Source organism: Oryx dammah, unplaced genomic scaffold (assembly GCF_014754425.2).
Source record: "Oryx dammah isolate SB20612 unplaced genomic scaffold, SCBI_Odam_1.1 HiC_scaffold_27, whole genome shotgun sequence".
NCBI classification, from domain to species: domain Eukaryota; kingdom Metazoa; phylum Chordata; class Mammalia; order Artiodactyla; family Bovidae; genus Oryx; species Oryx dammah.
The window spans coordinates 29,629,836-29,652,091 of record NW_024070211.1 but is presented as its reverse complement, the minus strand read 5'-3'; the positions used below and the strand labels follow the sequence as shown (position 1 = coordinate 29,652,091).

At 54.0% G+C, this 22,256-nt stretch overlaps 1 protein-coding gene across 7 annotated transcripts in view; it reads right to left on the bottom strand.

Annotated features, from left to right (window-relative positions):
• Positions 1-22,256, bottom strand: part of TNS1 (tensin 1) — a 210,235-nt gene that overhangs the window by 117,601 nt on the left and 70,378 nt on the right. For all 7 annotated transcript variants that reach the window (XM_040228387.1, XM_040228386.1, XM_040228388.1 and 4 more), the window contains one exon: positions 4,218-4,259. In XM_040228387.1, the coding sequence (XP_040084321.1) occupies positions 4,218-4,259 (42 nt within the window). The remainder of the gene's footprint in view (positions 1-4,217; positions 4,260-22,256) is intronic.

The following is a 22,256-nucleotide window of genomic DNA, read 5'->3' as shown; positions in this document are numbered from 1 at the left end:
AGCGCTTTCCAAGGATCAGGAGCATCCACGACAAGCACACCCTCACCCCTCTCCAGCCTGCCCCCAGCAGTGGACCCCACAGGAGGAAGTGACCCTAGGACCCTTCTCCTTAAGGCCTTGGGCAACATCTGTTGAGTAAGATGAAAATACGGGTTGAAGATTAAGCCACTCTGCCCTGGTTGGCCTGGCACAGGCTGGAAAATGTTTGGCTGGCAGGGCCCTGAGGCTGGCAGAGCTCCTGGGCCCAAGGATGAGTGGTCCCAACCCTGGGGCAGGGGTGGGTGGGGGTTGAACAGAAGTGAGATGGGTGAGAAGGCCAGAGGGAGAGCTGGGGAAGGAGAAAACTCAACAAAAAGACGAACACACAGTATGAGGCAAGAGGGAGGAGTCGGGGAGCCCAGAGACCGACCCTGCAGAGGCTGAAGGGCAGGCATCGAAGGGAAAAGGAAGGAAAAATACGACCCGCCCTTTCCTCCCTCTTCTGAACCTGCTCAAAGCCCTTGCCTGCCTGCCTGCCGTGAGGAAACAGGTGTTGAGTACTCTCTAGGGGAAGCAAAACTTTCTCCCAGCTTCCCCTGGGCCACTTTCCCTCCCCAGGGACAATATCAGAGTTTCCAGCTGGAGACTGGCCCCCCTAATAGATCCCCATAGCCCAATAGCAAAGAATCAGAGGACAACAGTCCTGTTTATTGAACACCTAATCTGCGCTGAGCATCTGGCTGAATGCCTTTCTTCAAGCCACACAATAAGCATGCATTGAGCACCTACTGTGTGTCAGATAGTGGGAATACAGCAGTGAACACAGAGGACAGAAACCCTTTGTCATCATAGAGTTTACATGCTGGTGTGATGGGAGACTATTTTTTAAATTTATTTTTAATCGAAGGATAATTGCTTTACAGTATTGTGTTGGTTTCTACCAAACATCAACATAAATTAGCCATAGGTTTACCCATGTCCCCTCCCACCTGAATATCCTTCCCACCTTCGTCCCCACCCCACCCCTCTGGGTTGTTACTGAGCCCCGTTAGAGTTCCCTGAGTCATACAGCAAATTCCCACTGGCTGTCTATTTTACATACGGTAATGTATGTTTCCATGTTGGTGGGAGGCTTTTAAAGGAGATCAGCAAGTAAGATGGTGACATATGCTGAGAGGCAAAGAAAGCAGGGAAGGGAGAGTGGGTTGCAGGGGGAAGGGAAATCTGACACTTGAGTAAAGATCTCAAGGAGGGAAAGAGCCTGGCAGGTATCCTTGGGAAAAGCTCAGCAAGTGCAAAGGCCCTGAGGCAGCATCTGCCTGATGTTCAAGGACCAGCAAGAAGGCCAGGTGGTCACAGCAGACTGAGAGAAAGAGGAGCTTTTAGAAGATGAGGTGAGAAAGGAAATCTGCCCACCGTTGTAGGGCTGTGTAGACCAATGGAAGAACCTGGGCCTTTACTCTCAGGGGTGAGCAGCCATTGGAGGATTTGAATACAGACTGATTCAGTGAACTAATTTGCTCCTTTTATTCTCTTCACAGCCTTATAAGGTAGGTACTGTTACTAACTCCCAACCCGCAGAGGAGAAACTAAGGTCCAGAGAGGTTAACCAAAGTGTCCATTGTCACAGACCCAGGCCCTGGGGAACTCCCTCACTCTTGATCACTCCTTGGGGGGAAGCGGGCAGGTCCTGACTAAGGTGGGGAAATCTTCATTGTCACAACCACTCCTCCACCAGATGGCTCATGCAACGTCCACAAGGGTCAGAGCCCCTCTGACCAGGGCAGGCACATTAGAGATGGGAGCACTCCATAGCCTGGCAGGCAGAAGTCCCTTCTGGCACCATGCTGTCCTGTGCAAGTAGCTTCAGTTGTGTCCCACTCTTTGTGACCCCGTGGACTGTAGCCCACCGGGCTCCTCTGTCCATGGGATTCTCCAGGCAAGAATACTGGAGTGGGTTGCCATGCCTTCCTCCAGGGGATCTTCCCAACCTAGGGTTTGAACCCACATCTCTTTATATCTCCTGCACTGGCAGATGGGTTCTTTATCACTAGCGCCACCTGGTAAGCTCATCCCTTCTGGTATCTAACTGCAATTCCTCCAGTCAGAAAGCCAATCTATTCCCTTCCGTTCCAATCCCTGACCCCTCCTCATGTAAACAAAGCTCACGAGACTCTTGGAGTCCAAGCATCTGGCTCCTGACTGGACAGCCCTAGACCCCAGAGCCCCCCAACTATCCTCAACCAGCCAAGAACATTCTGTTCTCAGTGGCCAAGTAGTAGTCGGGTTGAAATGCTGAGACGTGGGCTCCTTCCTCTCCACCCCTCCCTGCCTGCCCTTCCGCAATCCCAGAGAGAGTTCTCGCTGGCAGTTCCAAACCAGGCCTGCACTCTGGCCTCATCCCCACAGTATTCAGCCCCTAAGCCCTGCTGTTGTCAGATGACCTTTGACTGAGCTCTGTGCAAAGAATACTCCACATCTGGAGATGCACAGCTAGGCAGAGGTGAGGCCCAAAAGCATTTGAGCCCAGTGAGATTAAGAAGGAGGGGCCGATGCGAGGAAAGGACATGGAATGCCTCACCTCTGGGAGTCTTACGAGCTTTGTTTATGTGAGGAGGGGTCACAGGTTGGAACAGAGGGAACAGGTTGGCATTCCAGCTGGAGGAACTGCAGTTGGATACCAGAAGGGACTCCTGCCTGAGCCAGGTTGTGGAATGTTCCAGGATCCAGGCCGAGCAAGTCACAGCAGGGCCTAGACAGGGAGGGCAGAGGGCAGGGACTCTGCTCTGCATCCAAGAGACATCTAAGAGTCATAATCACTTCTGCATACTTTTTTTTTTTTTTTTGCATGCTTTATTTCATTCCACCAATGACCCTGAATAGGGAGGGGAAGGATGGGAGGCGGATATGTATTAGAACTGAGAAGGCCTTTGCAGCATCAAGTGCAGCCCCCTTCTTTGACAAAAAGGGAAACTGAGGCCCAGAAGGAGGGCAGTACTGGCCCACTGTCACACAGCATGTGGGTGGCAGAAGAGAAAAGACCAGGAAACCCGAGTGAGATGCCAGCATCCAGGCTGAGCAAGTCATGTGCAGACACTTCCAACTGCCTGGGCCCCACTGGGCCCTTGCCTACTCCCCAAGACTCCCACCCACATCAATGTCACCACAGGCACCGCCACACCAATCAGTGGGATGGTGCCCACTTGGGCCCTCCATCACGAACTCCAGTCACAAACAAGTACACACATGGGTGCAGGCCTGCACACACATACCTGTGTACAGGCAGGGCCCTCCCTCTCCAGCCCCCAGGGCCCCCGCTTGCCTCCTGTGCTGGGCTGGGGAGCAGGAGGGAGCTGTGAAGGGTAAGAAGACAGAGAGACGGCAGGGAGGGAAACATTCCAAATCAGCCCAGCTGGGATGGGTCTGGAGCAGGCCCGTCTCCCCAGCCCATAACTCACAGGAGTCCTGCCCCATCCACACTTTTCTGGAAGCCTGACTGGAGGAAAGAGGGGGCAGTGCGGGGCTGGGGGACATGGAGAGAGGGCAGAAAAGCAGAGCCAGCCAAAGAGCCTGGAGATGCAGGAGGCCACCTGAATGTGACTAACTTCCCTGGTGCCTGAACTCTGTGGGTCATGCCATCCATCTCCCCACCTCCAGCCAAAGGGACCTGACCGGGGACCAGTCAGGTCAGAGGAGATGCCATCCCCCCGTTCTGTAATCCCCAAGACAACAGGCCCTGGACCAGGCCTAGAGACAGGCGAGATGCCCTTTTATGGGCTTTTCCAAGGACTTGAGTCTCAAGATTGAAATAAGAGGCTCATGAAGTCACGAAGGGACCTCATGACTCATTTCCTTCTAGTTGGGCTTCAGTTTCAGGACACGGCCCCTTCCTCCTCATTACCTAACGGCCCAGCACCTGTGGGGGCTACCAGGATGCTTGGGGCTTCCCCAGTGGCTCAGCGGTAACGAATCTGCCTACAGTGCAGGACACACGTGAGACGTGGGTTGGATCCCTAGGTCTGGAAGATTCCCTGGAGAATGGAATGGCAACCCACTCCAGTATTCTTCCCTGGGAAATCCCATGGACAGAGGAGCCTGGAGGGCTACAGTCCATGGGGTCGCAAAGAGTCGGACCCGACTGAAGCGACAGAGCATGCATGCAGACAAAGTAAGCTGCAGCAGGAGCTGAGGAAAGAGAGGAGGGTGGGCTGGCGGGGCAGGAATGGACTGTCACTCACCACCAGTTCATGGCTGGAAGGAGGAATGCAGGGGGCAGCCACCTGTGGGAGGAACAGAGAAAGGGCAAGGTTAGCATCTTTCATCCCCATAGAAACCCAGGGCCTCCTGAGATCATTTTGCTCCCCCACCAGCCCGGGCTAGACACCCCTTCCTTCAGTTCACAAACACTGACACCCTCCAGGAGAAGAGTTCATTGGAAGACTGTGTAACAACATGAGAAAATGCCTAGGCAACAGTGCTCAGATGAAGAGGCAAAAATGAAATGGACACATTCTTAAAATTCTATAAAAAGAAATATGCAGAAAGACTGGAGGTCAAAGCACCAAAGTCAAGGAAATACGGTTTGTTTGTTTTTTTCTCTATGTTCTAAATTTTCTGCAATATGGTAAGATTTGGTTTTCTTTTAAAAAAAACACCATATTTAAGACCTCTAGGAAAGGAAAAGTCACCTCCTCCATTCTCCCAAATGCCAAGGTATCTCACTCAAAGGTCAGAGCTGCAGAGGGCTGGCCAAGCTTCCCAGACCACGTTGGGAAACAGCATGGGGAAGGGCCTGTTGGCTCTTTCAAAAGAAACTGGCCACTCTGCTAATACACGTGGAAGGTCTTGAGGGTGGAAACACTCTCCAAGGGTGAGCTATTATTTTGTCATCATCCTCATCTTCTCCTCTGATGAGGGAGGAGGTGGCCCCGTGGCCTCAAGTCAGAGGGAGATGGGCGGAGAGAGGGGGCTGGATTGCTCCCTACCCTGAGATAACACTCCCTCCCCAGGGGCCCGGCAGCCAAACCACTACCCTGACAATTAGCAGAGGCCTTTATCAGAGACTCGGTGTGTTCCTTTTTTTCTAGCCAGGACACGTTTTTCTTGGAGCTCATACCTCAACCTTGGCTTCAATTCCTGACCTGAACACCACACAGGGGCCCACAGAGGGGTCAGAGAGGGAAGCTCTCCCCACCTCCCTCAGCCCCAGGCATGAGGATGTCTGGACACAAGCCGTGGATCGCCAAAGAGCAGGTGGCTACCTTCTCCAGCAGTGGGCAATCCAGCCCCCAACCCTAGAAGAGCAGTGACAGCCCCCAGCCCCAGTTGGAGCTCGCTGTTCATAGGGGCGTCACCCTCAGCTGAGCCCTTCTGTCCCCTGACCCTGTTCTATCATCTGACCAGCTCCAGGGACCACCTGGCTTGACATGCCAGCTTAGAAGAGGTCCACACCTGTGGAACCATGTGCCCTGGGCTCTGGAAGAGGTGGAGGGGCTAGGAGTTGGCATCCCTGGGTTCTTGACCCAGTCACGCTGCAGGCTCCCTGCCAACTCATTCTCCAGCAAAGTGACCTGGGTGGGAGTGGGTCAACCCACAGATCAGCACCCTGCTCTGCTCCTTCTCTCGGAGCTAGAGCCAGAACGGGGCTGAGAACCCAAATGTGGAATCAGCTGCAAGAGGATGGGACGCTCCCGGCTAGTGCCACAGCCTCCCAGACACAGGCAAGTCCCATCCACTGCCTCTGTCTTCCCCTGCAGTACCCAAGAGTGCGTGTCTGGTCTCTATTCAGGTTAGGGAAGTGAGGGGGTTACGGACACATACTGAGGCAAAGGCAGGACGGACAGGTGTCCTCTGAGACAAGAGGGAGAGCCTCTTCTCTAGGACCACCCTAAAGTACTAGTCGCTCAATCGTGTCCAACTCCTTGCAACCCCCTGGACTGTAGCCCACCAGGCTCTTATGTCCAAGGCATTCTCCAGGCAAGAATACTGGAGTAGGTTGCCATTCCCTTCTCCAAGTACCACCCTGACGCAGTGGGGAACCATGGAACCTGACCCCAGGTCCTGTCCTTGTCCTCTCTGAGGACTTAGATCTGCACTGTGGACCCCCAGTTTGCGGGCCTAATGCCGGGGTGCCCCTTCGTGGCCTGCTGCCCACCAGGGCCTCCTCCACCCACTGCCCACAGCTGCGCATTCCAGGCCTGCCCGCCAGCCAGCCCACTAACTTTGTTGTGTGTTTCAATGTTTCTTGTCTCTCTATTTTTTTTTTTTTTTTTAAAGCAGAGAAATGTTTCCTTAAAAGGCTCTCTCCTTCCCTCCGGCACCCTGGCTCCTGGCCACCCCCTCAGGAGTCTGGAATGTACCAGGGAGGGCCAGAGCCCCCTGCCACTCTGGCCCCTGCCCTGTGGCCCCACACTCCTGGTGTCCGCAGCAACCACTCCCAGTGGCCCCTGGGGACCCCAGCTAGAAGCCCACCCTATCCAAAGGGGGCAGACACGGGGGGTGCCGGTCATTTGTCTCCCCAGGGCTGGCAGGACAGGATTCCAGGACTCAGACCCAGAAATTCAGCCTCAGGTAAGCCTCCTCCCTGGGTCTCCCTCAACGATCCTCAGCACACAGAGGGTGCGGGCCGGTGGGCCTAAGGTTCAGCCTTCTGTTCTGAAAACTGTAACAACACTAAAAGCAGCAGCAGCAGCAGCAAATACTCCCATCAAACTTGCTACCCGCCAGGCACTCTGCTTTGTCCCTGGCGTGAATTAACTCACTCCATTCCCACAACCCTGAGCATCCCATTTTGTGGATGAGAAGACCAAGGTACAGAGGTCAATCAAGTGTCGAGCAGAGAAGGCAGGACGCAACCCCAGCAGTCTGGCTGTAGACAGGGATGTGCCCCGGCCCTCTCTGCCGTGCCGACTCTCCTGTAAAGACGAATTTCCCCAGAGCCCTACACAACGACAGCAGGAACAGAAAGCTCATGGGATGTGCCTATGTGTCTGTTACTGCTCTAAGCCCCTTCCCTGGACTCATTTGATCCTAATAAAAATGCAGACTTTGGACATGGGTAGGGAAGGAGACGGTGGGACGAATTGAGACAGTAGCGTTGACATATATATACTATCCTGTGTAAAATAGATAGCCAGCGGGAAGCTGCTATATGGGCACAGAGAGCCCAACCTGTGCTCTGTCATGACCTAGAGGGGCGGGACGGGGTGGGAGGGTAAGGAGGGAAAGGACATATGTGTACTTGTGGCTGATTCATAGTGCTATATGGCAGAAGCCAATATAATATTGCAAAGTAATTATCCTCCAATTTAAAAAAGTTTCTTTAAAGTTCACAGGGGAAAAGATGCATGAGTTATACTGTTTTATCCCCATTTCACAGATGAAGAAACTAAGGCACAGCAAGGGTAATGACTTGCCCAAGGCCACTGCAGCAGAACGATGCAGCTCTGGAGGTAGAAAGACAGGAATGCTGCCAGGATGTGAGCGTTACCAGGCTCTATAGCCTGGCACTGGGGCCAAAGCCTGGCATTCATCAGCCCTCCACCCACTAATATTTTCTGAACTTCAAAGGTCCCCGGGAACAGTGCCAACAACAGGACACAGCCTTGGAGACTCCCCCAGGACAGGAGAGTCCTGAAAGCAGGCAGCCCAGTCAGGGGGCTCCCTGCACAACCCGCCCCCTAGCCTGTTCCCCACTGTCAGTCTGTATCCATTCACCTTGTCCAGGACCCAAAGCCACACCCAAGGGGTGGGCTCCTCTCAGTCCTCGGGACACACCTAGCTCTGTTCCTCCTCAGGGCCTCTGAGTATGCAGTTTCCTTGCCCAGATGTTCTTAGCCCAGCTGTCTGCACCACTGGGTCCTTCCTATTCTTCTGGCTTTGGCTTAAATGCTACCACCCTAGAGAGAAGCCCTCCCTGACTCCCTTAAGTTACACACACACACACACATAGCTATTCTCTCTCCTGAATTCCTATCTCTCCTTCACAGTCCTAAATACAGTGTATAATTATAGATGTGTTTATTTCCTTGCCTATAATCTGTTACTCACTAGAGAAATCAAGTGCCCTAAAGGAAAGGAGCATGCCTTGTTCATCATCCTAGTCCCAGCACACAGTAGGTGCACACGAAAGATTTGTGGAAAGATTAAAGCGACTCAAGGCCCAAGGACAGGAGGCACCAGTCACCACTACTAGCGGTAGAATCACTGCCATCTGTTAGGCACCTACTCGAGGGAGCTAGTTCTACCATATGCTTGTGTTGTCTCTGAGACCCTCCAATCCTGCAGAGTCGGTATTTCTGCTCCCATTTTACAGATGAAGAAACTGAGGCTTGAAGAGATCATAACAGAGTCAACCAGCCAGAAGGGGAGAGTTGTAGGTGAAAACCCAGGCACCTGTCTCCCACTGCCCCCATCACCTCACTACCTGATGAGTGGCAGGACCTCATCCCCAACTGGGTGACACTCCCATCCTCAAGTCTCAGGATTGGTTACATGACATCCCAGCCTTCCACGGGTCCCCACACTCATGTCCACCTGGTCCCCAGGGCTGGAGGACAGCCCAGCCAAACTAGAACCACTTGAGTCTGGGAATTCAGCATTTTATATAATCCTGAGCAGAAAAGAGATCCCCCCCATATCTGGCTAGCCTCCCCCTACCCCGCTTTAATTACAGTAAAATGCACATAACATAAAATTTACCATTTTAACTATTTTAAGTGTAAATCAGTGGCATTGTATATTAACAATGCTGTATAATCATCTCCACTATCCATTTCCAGAACATTTTCATTATTCCAAACAGAAAAACCCGACACCCATCAAACAATAATTCCCCACTCCCCTCCCCCAACCCCGGCCCCAGTAACCTCTCATCTGCTTTCTGTCTCTATGAACTTGCTTATTCTAGGTACCTCATATAAGAAGAATCATACAACTTGTCTTTTTGTCTGAATTATTTCGCTAAGCGTATAAGCTGAAGTATCTCTCCAAATTCTTAGGTTGAAGTCCAAACGCCCAGTACCTCACAATACGCCTGTATGTAGAGACGGGGCCTTTAAATGTGCGTATTAGTCGCTCGGTCGTGTCTGACTCTTTGCAACCCCATGGACTGTAGCCTGCCAGGCTCCTCTGTCCGTGGGAATCTCTAGGCAAGAACGCCAGAGTGGGTAGCCATTCCTTTCTCCAGGGAATCGTGCTGATCCAGGGATCAAACCCACATCTCCCGTGTTGCAGGCAGGCTCTCTACCATCTGACCCACCAGGGAAGCCTCAGGGGTGATTAAGTTAAAGTGTGGCCATTAAGGTGGGCCCTAATCCAATATGACTGGTGTTCTTACAAGAAAAGATCAAGACCCGCAGAGAGTCACTGGGGGTATATGCACAAAGGGCGGGCCACGTGAAGACACAAGGAGAAAGTGGCCATCTACAAGCCAAGAGGGCCTCAGCGGAAACCATACCTGCCGGCACCTTGATCGTGACCTCCAGCCTCCAGACTGTGAGAAAATAAATTTCTGTTGTTTAAACCACTGAGTCTGTGGCTCTTCCCTGGTGGTCCAGTGGCTAAGACTCCATGCTCCCAGTGCAGGAGGCCTGGGTAAGATTCCTGGTCAGGGAATTAGAGGCTACATGCCACAACTAAGAGTTGGCATGCTGCGTGTTGCAACAAGATTGAAAATCTTGTGTGTCGCAACTAAGACCCAGGGCAGCCAAATAAATAAATAAACCACTGAGTGTGTGATATTTTGTTATGCCAAACCCAACAAACTAACATACTCTGCATAATGCTTTCAAGACTTCTTCACGTCACAGCATGTATGAGTCGCATTCTTCTTTGAGGCTGAATACTACTCCATCGTATGACTATACCACATTGTGTTTACCCGTCCATCCATCAGTGGACACTTGGGCTGCTTCCAGAGAAGTTCTTGCTGACACCTACTGCACAGGCCTCCCCCAACAACTCCAGGCACCCACCTCGAATGACACCCTCCCTTCTTCATGATCCCCCTGAAGGAGGTCCTTAGCATCCTCATCTTACAGGAGCTCAGGCAGTGAGATCCAAGATGGCACATCTATTGAGTAACAGTGTCAGGACTGATACCAGGTCGGCCTGCCTGCAATACCTGCCTTCCCAGCAAGCCACACTGTCCCCATGGCCAGATGAGGCCCGTGCTGTGGCAGAGGACCTGGGGCTGTAAGAGCACAGAGAAAGCCAGCGGGGAGTGAGGGGTTGCCATGCATACTCCATGGAAGAGGGCGCACCCGAGCCAGGCCTCAAGAACACATTGCTTTTGTCTACTGTGTGGCTCCCCCTCTGAGCCCTAGAAGGGCAGGAAGCACACGGGTCATTTTCATCAAGAAGCTCTGGGGCTCTGCTCAGAACCTGGAGCTTACGAGGTCCATGGGCAGGTTTTGAAGGTGGTGATGGGGAAAGGGCATTTCAGGAGTAAATACCCACACAAACAAGGCATGGAGGTGGGAACGCTTGCCGCATCAAAAGAATCCCCTTCGGCTGGGACACAGGATGGGTGAAGGAAAAGATGGCATTGAAAGGCATGTAGAAGGAGATGAGGGAAGCAGACTGGCCCGAAAGTCTCCCTCCGGGCTGGATGATGGGAGACTCTGAACACCCAGCAGTGGAGTTAAAGCTTTCAGCTGCCAGCACTGGGAAGCCACTGAAGATGCCTGAGTAGGAGAGGGGCCGGGGGAGGTGAAGCATGTGGAGCTTAATGCAAGCAGGAGATGATCGGTAACACTAAGAATAATGAGGGGAGGGGGAAAGATGGGGAGGAGCCCTGAAATCTAGAGACAAGGGGCCATCGCATTGCAGGTCTCCTGCATTGCAGGCAGGTTCTTTACCAGCTGAGCCACAAGGGAAGCCCAAGAATACTGGAGTGGGTAGTCTTTCCCTTCTGCAGGAGGTTTTCCCAACCTAGGGATCGAACCCAGATTTCCAGCATTGTAGGCAGATTCTTTACCAGCTGAGCCACAAGGGAAGCCCAAGAATACTGGAGTGGGTAGCCTTTCCCCTTCTGCAAGAGATTTTCCCACCCTAGGGATCAAATCCAGATCTTCAGCATTGCAGGCAGATTCTTTACCAGCTGAGTCACAAGGGAAGCCCAAGAATACTGGAGTGGGTAGCCTATCCCTTCTCCAGTGGATCTCCCTGACCCAGGAATCGAACCGGGGTCTCCTGCATTGCAGGCGGATTCTTTACCAACTAAGTTATCAGGGAAGCCCTAAGGGGCCGTCAGGTACCTGAACGTCTATGGGCTCCCATCCCCACCTCATGTTAACAGATTCCTCCTCCAGACTCTACTGCTCTCCCCGACCCAGAGCATGGAGGGCACCGCCACCTTCCTGCCCTCCAGAGCCGGTGATCCCACCCTCAGCTCTGCCTGCTGCTCATCCTCTGGGCCCCACTCAAGGAAACTGCGGTGGCCAGGAATCAGCCATCCTCCAAGACTTGGTCGCTGAGGTGACGCCAGGGAGTCAAGAATAATGCAGACGATGGTCCCGGAGGGACCCAGCCTGCATGCCCTGTATCTGAGGACACAGTCAGATGACCTCTGCGAGTGGGGAGCCCAGCACCTCCAAGTTCACATTACGAATCCCCACTGGGCTCTATAAAGCCCCAGCCAGCCCCTGCCAGCCAGACCAAAGCAGGCTGGGAGCCCCCGCCAACTGGACCAGGGCTTGGCTTGGGAACCGGGTGAGGGGTGAGTGTGGATGCTCACAGTCAGACAGCTACACAGTGCCCAGCCATGGGGGTGGGGGATGGGGACTGGGCAAGTATAAGGCCCAAGGGTGAAGAGGGCAGCACCCCAGGACAGCTCGAAGACACTGGCTCCCAGACTGAGCCTCAAGCCTCAAGCTCTGGGCAGGGGGATTCCCGAGAAGGAGGGTCCCCTGCCCTGGCTCCATTTCCTCCCCAGGCCTGGGCCTCCCCTCCAGGCCACCCACCCTCACCAGAGCTTGCTCTCAACCTGCTCTGCTGTTTCCTTCCCTTATATAGAGTTCTGCTCATGACCGGGAAAGGAACTGCGTCAAGTTCCTGGAGGCAAGAAGGGGCCTGTTCCCAGGGACACCTCGAGCTGAGGTGCAGGGGGCCATGCCCCTTCGGGGCCAGGGAGTCAGCCGGGGGCAGGGAAGGGGCCTGACCCTTTCCCCAAGCCCAGCAGTCTCCAACTGAGAACCCAAGCAGAAAAGACACAGGGGCGACCCAGAGGGCCGACTCCATCACTGGCCCCAGAGTTCCAGGCTCATCCCTTCCCCAAATCCTCCTGGGCCAGGCTCCTCTTGGACCACTGACCCAGTCATTCCCCCTGCCAGCTCCAGCAGCTCCCCTGAACCCCAACCCTCCGTCTTATCCCGGGAGCCTCTTTTCAGGCCCCACTCACTGGCCGCCCCAGCCCCTGCCGGCCTCCAAGTCCTGTTGCACGCTCAAGAAGGGTGCCCCAGACAGGGAAGTTTCTAGCCACATCCCACACAGCAGCCCTGACCTGCACAGCCCAACCCCATACAAGGGGAGGGCAGGGTGTGCCAGACCCTCTTGAGCCTGCCGGAATGTGATATTTCAGAGCAGACACTTCCCCAGAAGGTCGCGGCAGCAGCAAAGCAGGTGAGGTGGGTCTAGCACTGAGCTCCAGCAGGCCCGGCCCTCTGCAACCAGTCCCCTTCAGAGCCTGTCCGGAGGATGGCGTAAGATAGCACCCAGATCTCTGGATGCCTAGCTGGCGGCAGAACATCTTCTCTGACGATCTGCCTCCCCTGGGACCCAAGCCGGAACACCAAGGGCCCAACTCAGGGGCCACACTGGCCCACACCCAACATCAGTGACCCTGGGAGGGCTGAGTTGCATACCGGGCCAGACTTCTCATGAGCAAACCCTTGTGAGCAAGAAAGTCAGAGAAGCTGAGTTCAACAGGCAGGTACGAAGCATCTCCTTCGTGCCAGGTCCTGGGAGCACAAGAGGGGAGCCAGGGGTCCAGGGGAGGCCTGGCAATGACAAGGGTGGGGCGTGCGGGGGCACAGGGAAGTACCAGCAGGGGCAAGAGGGCAGAGCTGGGCCCAGGACTTGACACGGGTCAGCGTCCTGGGTTCACAGCCCTGTCCCCTTTCTGCCTCCTCCCGGCTCCCTCACTGCCATTGACGACCACCCCACTCCCCGACCATCTAAGGCTGTTAAGCCAAAAATCTGAGGGTCAGGTGGACTCTTCCTACACCCCCTCCACCCCAAGCCTGGCCAATTCCTCCACCAGAGTATCCTTCCAAGCCACTCCCTCACCCCTGGTCTCTTTAAATCATGGAGATTCTTACAACAGCCTCCTGACATCCGCCTCCTTGCCCTCAGCCCAGCTCCACGGGATAAAGTCCAGATGCCCTAATATGGTCCTCACAGCCCTTCGGGACCTGGCTGTGTCTCTCTTTCCAGGCCCATTTCTCACCTCCCCGCCTCGAAGCCCTTGCTCCAGCCAGAGAATACCACTTTCAAGTTTGTTTGTTTCTCCCATATGGTACACTGTGAGGTAGGGGTTATCAGCCCATTTTACAGAAGGGGAAACAGGCTCCGAGAGGTCACATCCTTAGCCTGCAGTAGGTAATGGAACCCGAGTTCCAACCTGGTAGCACCCCATGACTTGGCTCTGCTCAAGACCATGGCACTTTGCCCAAATCAGGGGTCACAGGTAGAATGTCATGAGGGGCATGGCTTCTAAGGCAGGTGGGCTGGGAAGATGTCTGAGTCAAGAAGAGCGTGGAGGCAGAACAGGACACCAAAATGAAAGGAGACTCTGAGCTGGGGTTCCAAGCAGAGTAGGGAGATTACTGAGAACATTCCAAGGGGATGTAAGAAGCCTGAGGAGAAACCAGCCACCACTGAGGGGCCCAGCCCGAAGCACTCAGAGGACACAGGGCCTCTGTTATGTAAGTGGAGGCACTCAACAGGGAGTCTGACAGGCAGACTCCAAGGTCACCTTCTCCTAAGATCTAAAGAGCAGGGAAAACCCCAGCTCTTCTTTCCCATCTGGAGAACACACATTTGTTCTGCAGCAGGGGGTTGGAGGACATGGCCTCCAGCACAGAAAACATTGCTTCTAGGAAGTTCCTAGAAGAATCTGGTGAAGGAAAGGACTGTGGTCTGTGGTCAAGGTTCTAGTGGAACCGGGGACAGGGAGGAGGTGATGGGCACACAAGAAAGGCACTCCTTCAACAACAGTAACAAGGGCCCTCGGTGCCACGTTGCCAGCTTCAGAGCCATAGAGGAATAAGGATAGCCCGACCCAGGGAACTTGTGGCCCAGTGGAGGAGACAGGCATGTAAACAGAGAATTATAAACGAGCCCAAAACTGCTATAATGGAGGTATAAGAGGGATATCATTTCACTGGGATTCAAGTCCATCTGGTTTTCCAGAAATTACACCCAGAGGGAGACTGCACACCCTGCCCCCTTATTCCCCATGAGGGTTTCTGTCCCTGATGAAAACTTGAAGGATCAGAGTCTTTGACCCTAAGCTGTGCTAAAACAGTGAGGAAAGAAGGATGCGTGGGAGAAAAAAAACATGTATTAATAAGAGCAAGGGGGAAACCCAAGAAGCCAGAGGGGTCAGGACCTGCCAAGGAGCATGAAAGGGGCCCCAGCAGAGGAGGCTGGGGCAGGGGTGGAGGAGAGGATGGGCTGAGCCAGGCCCCAAACTGAGAATTCCAAGGCTGGGGCCACCCTCAAACCTGCACAGACAAGAGAGGTTCCCTGTGCCTTCCTAAACTCAGCCATAGTCAGCTCTCAGGACAACAGCTTGCAGGCTTCAGTCCCTTCACATCTTCAGGAGGCTTTGCAAACCACAGGTGTACATGGCTCTGTTTCCTAATCTCAAAGACATCACTGACTGTCTGGCGTAGCATCAACTGGACAATAGTTTTTGAGGAGGGAAGGCTACCCGAAAATGTACACTTTCAATCATAAGATGCATTCCAAGTTCAAAAGCATTAAACAGAATGTGGGAGGGAAAAAAAGACATCTCAGATTTGAAGAAATGGCCCAAAGCTTTTTTGGTACTTCAGGCTTCTCATGCTGCCTGCATCACTGCTCAATGCTGCTGCTGATCAGGAAGGCCTACCCCCTTCTTTAAAGATTTAAGCCTTGCCGAAAGAAAAGCAAACAGGAGAAAATTCTGTATTCTCCAAGCCCATCTGTAGCCTTGCATTCCCTAAGCCACTAAAAGTCATTTTGTCTCATCACTTGACGCCAAACTGCTCTGAACCTAACACAAATGTGGTAACTGGAAGTAGGTTCAATTCTAAAAGATCAGAACACCTTCTGCTTCTGGGTCCTCATTTCTAAACTCCTGAACACACTGAGGGGCATGAGTTTCCAACCAAAAGATAAGAGGTAAGATAGAAAAGCCCTGGAATGGGTTAGTGGAGTGGAAGTCACTCAGTCGTGTCTGACTCTTTGCGACCCCATGAACTATACAACCCGTGGAATTCTCCAGGCCAGAATACTGGAGTGGGTAGCCATTCCCTTCTCCAAGGGATCTTCCCAACCCAGGGATCAAACCTGCATCTCCCACATTGCAGGCAGATTCTTTACCAGCTGAGCCTCAAGGGAAGCCAAAAGGACACTTACTCACCTCATGGTACAGAAACAGAAAACTTGAAGATTCGTCCCAAAAGAGCCACTGACTTCCACATGCAGCCCCTGCTTGAGGGTGGGTATTGTCTGAGTACTGTCAAGACAGCAGTGACTTTGTAAGATGCACACAGCCTACGAATGACAGGTGATTCTTGCACCAAACCCGCAGCTGCCTCCGAGGAGCCCGAAGGTTAGGCCTGGGCTCAAATATTCATCTGCCACAGACTGGCTGCTGACCTACATTGGGGATAAGGAGACCTACTTTGCAGAGTGCTTGCGTGCGCTCATGCTAAATCTCTTCAGTCATGTCCAACTCTGTGCAATACTATGGACTGTAGCCCGCCAGGCTCCTCTGTCCACAGGATTCTCCAGGCAAGAATACTGGAGTGGACTGCCATGCCCTCCTCCAGCGGGATCTTCCCAACCTAGGGATCGAACCCATGTTTCTTACATCTCCTGCGCAGGCAGCCAGGTTCTTTACCACTGGTTGGGAGGACAAAATAAAGTTGACTGAGATGACACAAGTAAAAACGCCTGGAACACAGCACACGCTTGGAAAACATTAGACCCTTTCCATTTGAGCTAGACGCAGTTCCTGCACCTCTCCATGCCTCAGCGCCTTCATTTAAAGGTGAGCAAATTGTACGGGGCAAACCATGTGCATTTGATGTGTTGCAACTCGCGTAATCCTCTCTTGAACCCTGTGACGTAGGTTCTGTTCATAGGCCCACTTTATAGAGATCAAAACTGAGGAACAATAACAGAATAAGAGGAATCTACCTTAAGTCAGAGCTCAGAGCAGTATAACACAATGCAAAAGATTACCATCAAAACAATTCAACTTTTTTCTTTGGCACTTCCGACTCTTACATGGCCTAAGCTTCAATTATCTGAAAATTCACTCATGTAGAAAACTCCTGGGCCACAGATGGCAGCAGCAGGAGGAGCCTGTCTGATGGTTCCGCACAATTAGTGCATGTCAAGGGCTGGTGTTTTGGAGCCCCATCTGCTCCGATGGACTGCTCCAGGGGCCCCAGGGGCAGGAGGTCCCCAGGGCAGGGCAGCCCAGCTCCCGCAGCTCCTTTAAATCCATCTGTGGCCCAGTCACAGGAAGCCCCTTCCCGATCCCAATTAGCCAGCAGCAGAGACTTGAAGCCAGGCCAGCACTGAAGGCCAGCGGAGGCCTGGCTGTCACCAGCATTGTTCGGGCTCCATCTGACGCATATCCACTCCCGGCCTCCCCTCAGCATTTCCTTGTTCCCCAGGAGGCCCTTCAAGATGCACGCATCCGCATCCAAAACCAGATCTGAAGGGAAGAGGGGGTGGAGAGAGGGGCAGGGGCGGCGGAAGACCCGGCTCTATCTGGCTGGGAAAACACAGGCAGGTTTTCAATACACAGGAGAGAGAGTCCACATCAGATAGAGGCTCCGGGGGCCCAGAGACACTGCACAGAGCTCAGATGCCCGGAGGCACACACAGCGCACCCACACGTCACAGGACCACTGCCAGGCCCAGATGCAGAGTCACTCCCTGGTGCCCCCTCCTTGCTCCACCCCAAGCAGAGCCTCACAGACAGGAACACACCCCCTGGCAGGGGCAGTCTGCACGGCCCTGAGCTCAGCTGACTTCAGGAAGCCAGAAGGGGAAATGACCCACGTGGGCAGACAGTGGGGAGGGGCGGGTATGAACTGGCAGAGGTGGGAGGCGTGAGGTGCCCACAGGAGCCTGCCCACCCACTGAGGCTGGACAAGTGACACATTCCCCTCGGCCTCACCCGGACCACCTGAGCCCTGGGCCTCCTTCCGCTACAGCAGGTGGGGTGGGGGGCAGTGTAGGGCACACTGATGGAAGCTGGATACGAGATGGCAGAAACAGGACGGCATATGTACGAACGATGGGGCAGATCCAACTAGAAGATAAGCATCCTGAGAATAATGGGATGAAGACAGACGTGGAAGCAGGAATTTTGGAGGTGGAGGTGGTAAGGAGGAGCAAAACAAAGTTCAGGGCTTATGGGACAACTGCTTTATCTGAATACCTACCCGGTACCTTTTACTTCAGACACAGTATCACATTTAACCCTTTCAGCAATATGCACAAAAAGCAACACTCCATTCCTCCATATGTGACCACTGAAACTCAACCAGAAAAATTAAGTTGCCCAAGACTACTCACTTCTTAACAGTTGAGCTGGCACTCAAACACAGGACATCCAGAATAAAAAGTCTATACTCCTTCAGGAGATAAAGTCACCAGGGTGATTTAAAGACAAAACAGGGCAGCTATGGGGTCAAGGCACGGTGGAGGTATAGGTGGCGGGAGGGGCTAGTGCAGAAAAACACAAGAGAGGCAAAGGGGCAGGGGATGCAGGCCTACAGCTGCTAAGCTCCAGGAGACGAGGGACTCCAGGCTCCTAAGGAGGGCAGGGGCTGTGGAGCTCAGGCTGCGGTGACTCAGTGGCTGGGCCTCCAGAGAGCATTTCCGGAGCCCTGGACAGCTCTGTACAGTCTAAGAGCCACCTGCCCGACAGACACTCAGCCATTACTCACAACTGTTACTCACTCCTCTCTGTATGCCCTCCGCTAAACGCATCACTTACTCCCACTGTCCCCTAAGCATGACCAAGGGGGAGCTGGCAGATCTGCCTAGTTCCCTCTCTTACTCCACCAGCTCTCATCCTGCCAGCGCATCCCCACCTAAAAGAGTGGGACAGAGACCCAGAAGCTCTGGCCCCTCAACTCAAGACAGCTGTTGCCCTCTGCTCTGTTCCAAGAAATGGAGCTGAGGAGTGGTCACTGGGCAAAGAATCTTCCACTGCCAGGGCTGGAAGGGACCTCCCCAGAATCTCAGCAGGCTTCTCAGGAGATACCTAAAGACCCTCCAGGGCCCGCACCTCCGTGCCAGACAGATCTTCCCAGAGCCCCAAGAGCAAAGACCTTTCTGTTCAGAAAGAGCCATGGACTTGCAGAATTTCAACACTGATTAGAAATCAAGAACTCTAGCTCCACCCTCTCCTCTCATAAATGAGCAAACTGAAGCCCAGAGAGGGGAAGTGATTTTCCCAAGGTCACACGGTGCCAAAGAGGGACTAGAAACAGGCCATCTGAGTCCCCTGCCATCAGTCAGTCCCTCCAGCTAACCCTTCTCCTGCCCCAACTCAGGGCAGGGCCCTGAAGTTTACCCTCACTCGCTCCTGTTGCGAAGCAGCTGCTCCTCCCACCAGACTGCTCCTCCACACCAAAGGAACTGCAGCCAGACAGTAGTTCATGCAGTGCAATCACTTTCTAACAGGGAAGGGGCATCAGAAACAGGCTGCCCAGGAAACAGGGAGACTGGACCACAAGGCTTCCAAAGGCCCTGAAGCTAAAAAAAGGTCAGGACCTCTGGCAAGAGATGATGGAAAGAATTCCTCGGGTCTCAGCTGGGGACTAGGGAGAGTCCTGGCCTCCTCTCTGCTCACCTCTCCTCCCCCACCCCTCGCCCGGCTCGCCCCTGCTCTCCCAGGACTCCAGCCGGGAATCCAGGCCTGGCTGCTGCCTCCGCTCCCACGCTCTGCTCAGCTCAGCTGGCCAGAGCACAAGCAGCACCCTGTCTGGCATCACAAGCAGCTCACAAGGCACCAAGGATTCTTCAAAGTCTCCATCTATCTCTTGCGCTCCCCTCACCTCCCTCTGGGTGGCTCCTCTCATCGCTGCCAAGAAGCCCCTGCCCCACTCCCTCCCTCTGCACCAAAAGTGGTAATAACAAAAACAGTAATAATAACCACAGGTCCCCCACTCTAGTATTCTTGCCCAGAGAATCTCATGGACAGAGGAGCCTATAGGGACACACAGAGTTGGACACGACTGAAGTAACTTAGCAGGCACACATGCAGTATGTCCATAGGACACAGATCTTTCTGGTGTCCACATTTCACATTTAAGTAAACTGAAGCCCTGGCAGGTTAGATAAGTGGCCGGCAGTCACACAGCCTGCAGGAGGGGGTCTCAGGATTCAAACCCAGACAGTGCAGCCGCAGGGTATGTGGTCTTGACCTCCATGCCACTCCACCCTAGGGACAGGACCTCACTTCGGGAAGTTAAAGCTCCTGAAATCCTTGCTCCCTCATCCGCACAGTCCCTGAGCACCCAGCCTCTGTGAGACAACCTTCCTCTTAGCTCTGGACAGGCAGCCCATGTCCAGACACTTAACCGGCCCACTGACGATCAGATGGGACACCACTGCCTCCACCCTGACCAGGGAACGCCCTTGTTCATGTGTGAGCACCTACTGGGTAAATCACACCCTCTAAAGGAGTCTCTCTTGTATAACTCTTCAGAAATGGGAGCTGCCAACAGTCTACCCTCACTCCCGCCTGCTGCAGTCTGTCTATCCATTCGTGTGTGAAGCCGTGCCCAGGCTCTCTTCTGGCCTGAGAGATCACCCAGGAAGATCTCAGTGCCTCCCCAGCCTTCTGACCCCGGAAAGGAAGACAGCACGTGGGAAAGAAGCCCAGAGGCGTGAAGTTATTCGTGGGAGGGTTTCCCAGCCCAGGGACCCCAGGAGGCTGGCCTTGGGACCTGTCCCCAATCTCCCTGGCCCAGTCTGGCCCTCTCAACTGCCCAAATCACCATCTCTTTGTGTTTCTTCTCTGACAAAGCCCTCTGCCACTTCCCTCTTTAATCTCTCCTAGTAAACCCCCAACAGTTGAGCCCCAAGCAACACCTCCAGGCTTCCCCAAAGTCAGCCTTCCCCACACAAACCACTTTCTGTGGGCTTGGCCTGTGCCAGGCACTGAGCCTCACAAGCGGGCACTTCACAAGTACGATCTCATTTCATTCCCACCACAACTCTATGAGATTGCATGTTAACCCCATTTTACAGATGCAGATACTGAGGCTCAGCCCAAGGTCAGGCAGCCAGTAAGCAGCAGAGTTAGGAGGGACACTGAAGCCTAACTCTGACACGCGGCTGCAGCCATTTCATCCATCATTACAGCATGCCTCTGTGCCTTTGTGCAGGCCTCCCCTCATGCCCAAAGAAGGCTTTGTCCCTTTTCCTTCCTGCAGAACTCCTTCTCAACCTTCAAAACCCACCTCAAACAGCACCTCTTCTCCAAAATTTTCTCCATTCTATCAGCTCATGTGCACTCCTTCCTACTTGATACACCCTCTGCATGCTGCAGAGACCCTCCAGCGACTCTCCTTCGCTTCCTACTAGAGCATGTCTCCCTGGCCTTTCCAGCCCCGCACATATCCCTGGCACCCTGCCTGGTAGAGGTCTGACACCCAGAAAGCTTTAAGTGTGCCCAGCTGCACTCAGCCATTGCCACACTGCCTTGGCAGCGAGTCCAGAGCACTGCCCGGCCCCAAGGAGCCAACCCCCAACCCCACGAAGGCCTCTAGCGCCCCCTAGTCACAGCCACCACCCCAGCCCATGTCTCTCCTGACTGGGGGCTGCTCCCCATGCTTCCCCCTTCCTGGCCTGGCGGCCCCTCTCTGCTCTACCAGCTCGACTGTTTCTGGGAGTCTCAGCCGGTGATTAGGGCCCTAATCAGCAGGACTTCCTGCCAGCGACTGCCAGAGGTGGGGGCAGGGGTGGGGGTTGGGGGAGGGAAGCAAGGTCAATCCAAGGTGAAGTTCAAAGCCTGGGACCAGGGGAGGCTTCTGAAGGGACATGGACTCACAGACTCCTCCAGCCCAGCATCTCTCCAGCCCTCTTTCCTACAGATGAGGACACCGGGCCCAGCAAGGGAAGGGACTGCTCCCAAGTGCAGGAAGAGGTAGGTGCCTTGCTCTCCCACCACCCTCGGCCACAGGGACCCCAAGGCAGGAACCGTCCCTTACATGTCCCTTGAAGCCCTCTGCCTGCCCCTGGGCAGCCCCACCCCAGCATCAAGCCCCATGCTGAACCCACAGGCTGCTCCCCATAAAGGGTCGTCAGAGCCCAAGTGACTGCTCAGATCTGACTGAGGTCAAAGGTGAGCCCCTCCTCTAGGTGAGCAATGGCCTAGAAATGGGACAGAAATTAGCAGGGGCTAAGACGGGGAAGACAGATAGGGCTGAGCTGAACTCAGGAACCCTCCCCAGCTGTCATCATCATCAGCCCAAGCCTATTCTTTCCTCAAAGAAAAAAATTGCTTAATGCCTTTTACAGCTGCAACTGGGCGGGCCAGGGGTCCGGAAACAGAGCTCACACCCCCCGACCTGGAGCAACCTCAGCCTCCCTGGGTGGGAACCAGGACTAGGTGGAGGGTGTATGTGGCAGGTCTTGAGGGCTGACCCTGACTAATGAGGAACATCAGGGGCGCAGGAAAGCAGATGACCCCAAGAGAGGCCTGAGATGGAGAGAGAGCATGACCAGGAGCCTGCAACTGCCACCATGGGGTCAGAGATGCCAGCTTCAAGGCAGACAGGAAGGGCTGGGCATGGTTCTCCCCCACCTCCTACCAACAGGGGACTGAACTAAGGCTACAGCAAGAGGGATGCAGGTTAGACTTCAGAGAGACCTAGAGGGCATGCAACTTGCAGCATTATTGGGGGAATCCCACTTTTAAAATATAGATGCTACCCCTATTTATGTAGCCCATGGTCAAGGGGAGACTGCCGTGAGGCCAGGCTACATCCTTGCTGAGCCTGGGAGTCTGATTCGGTGACTCTCATCAACAA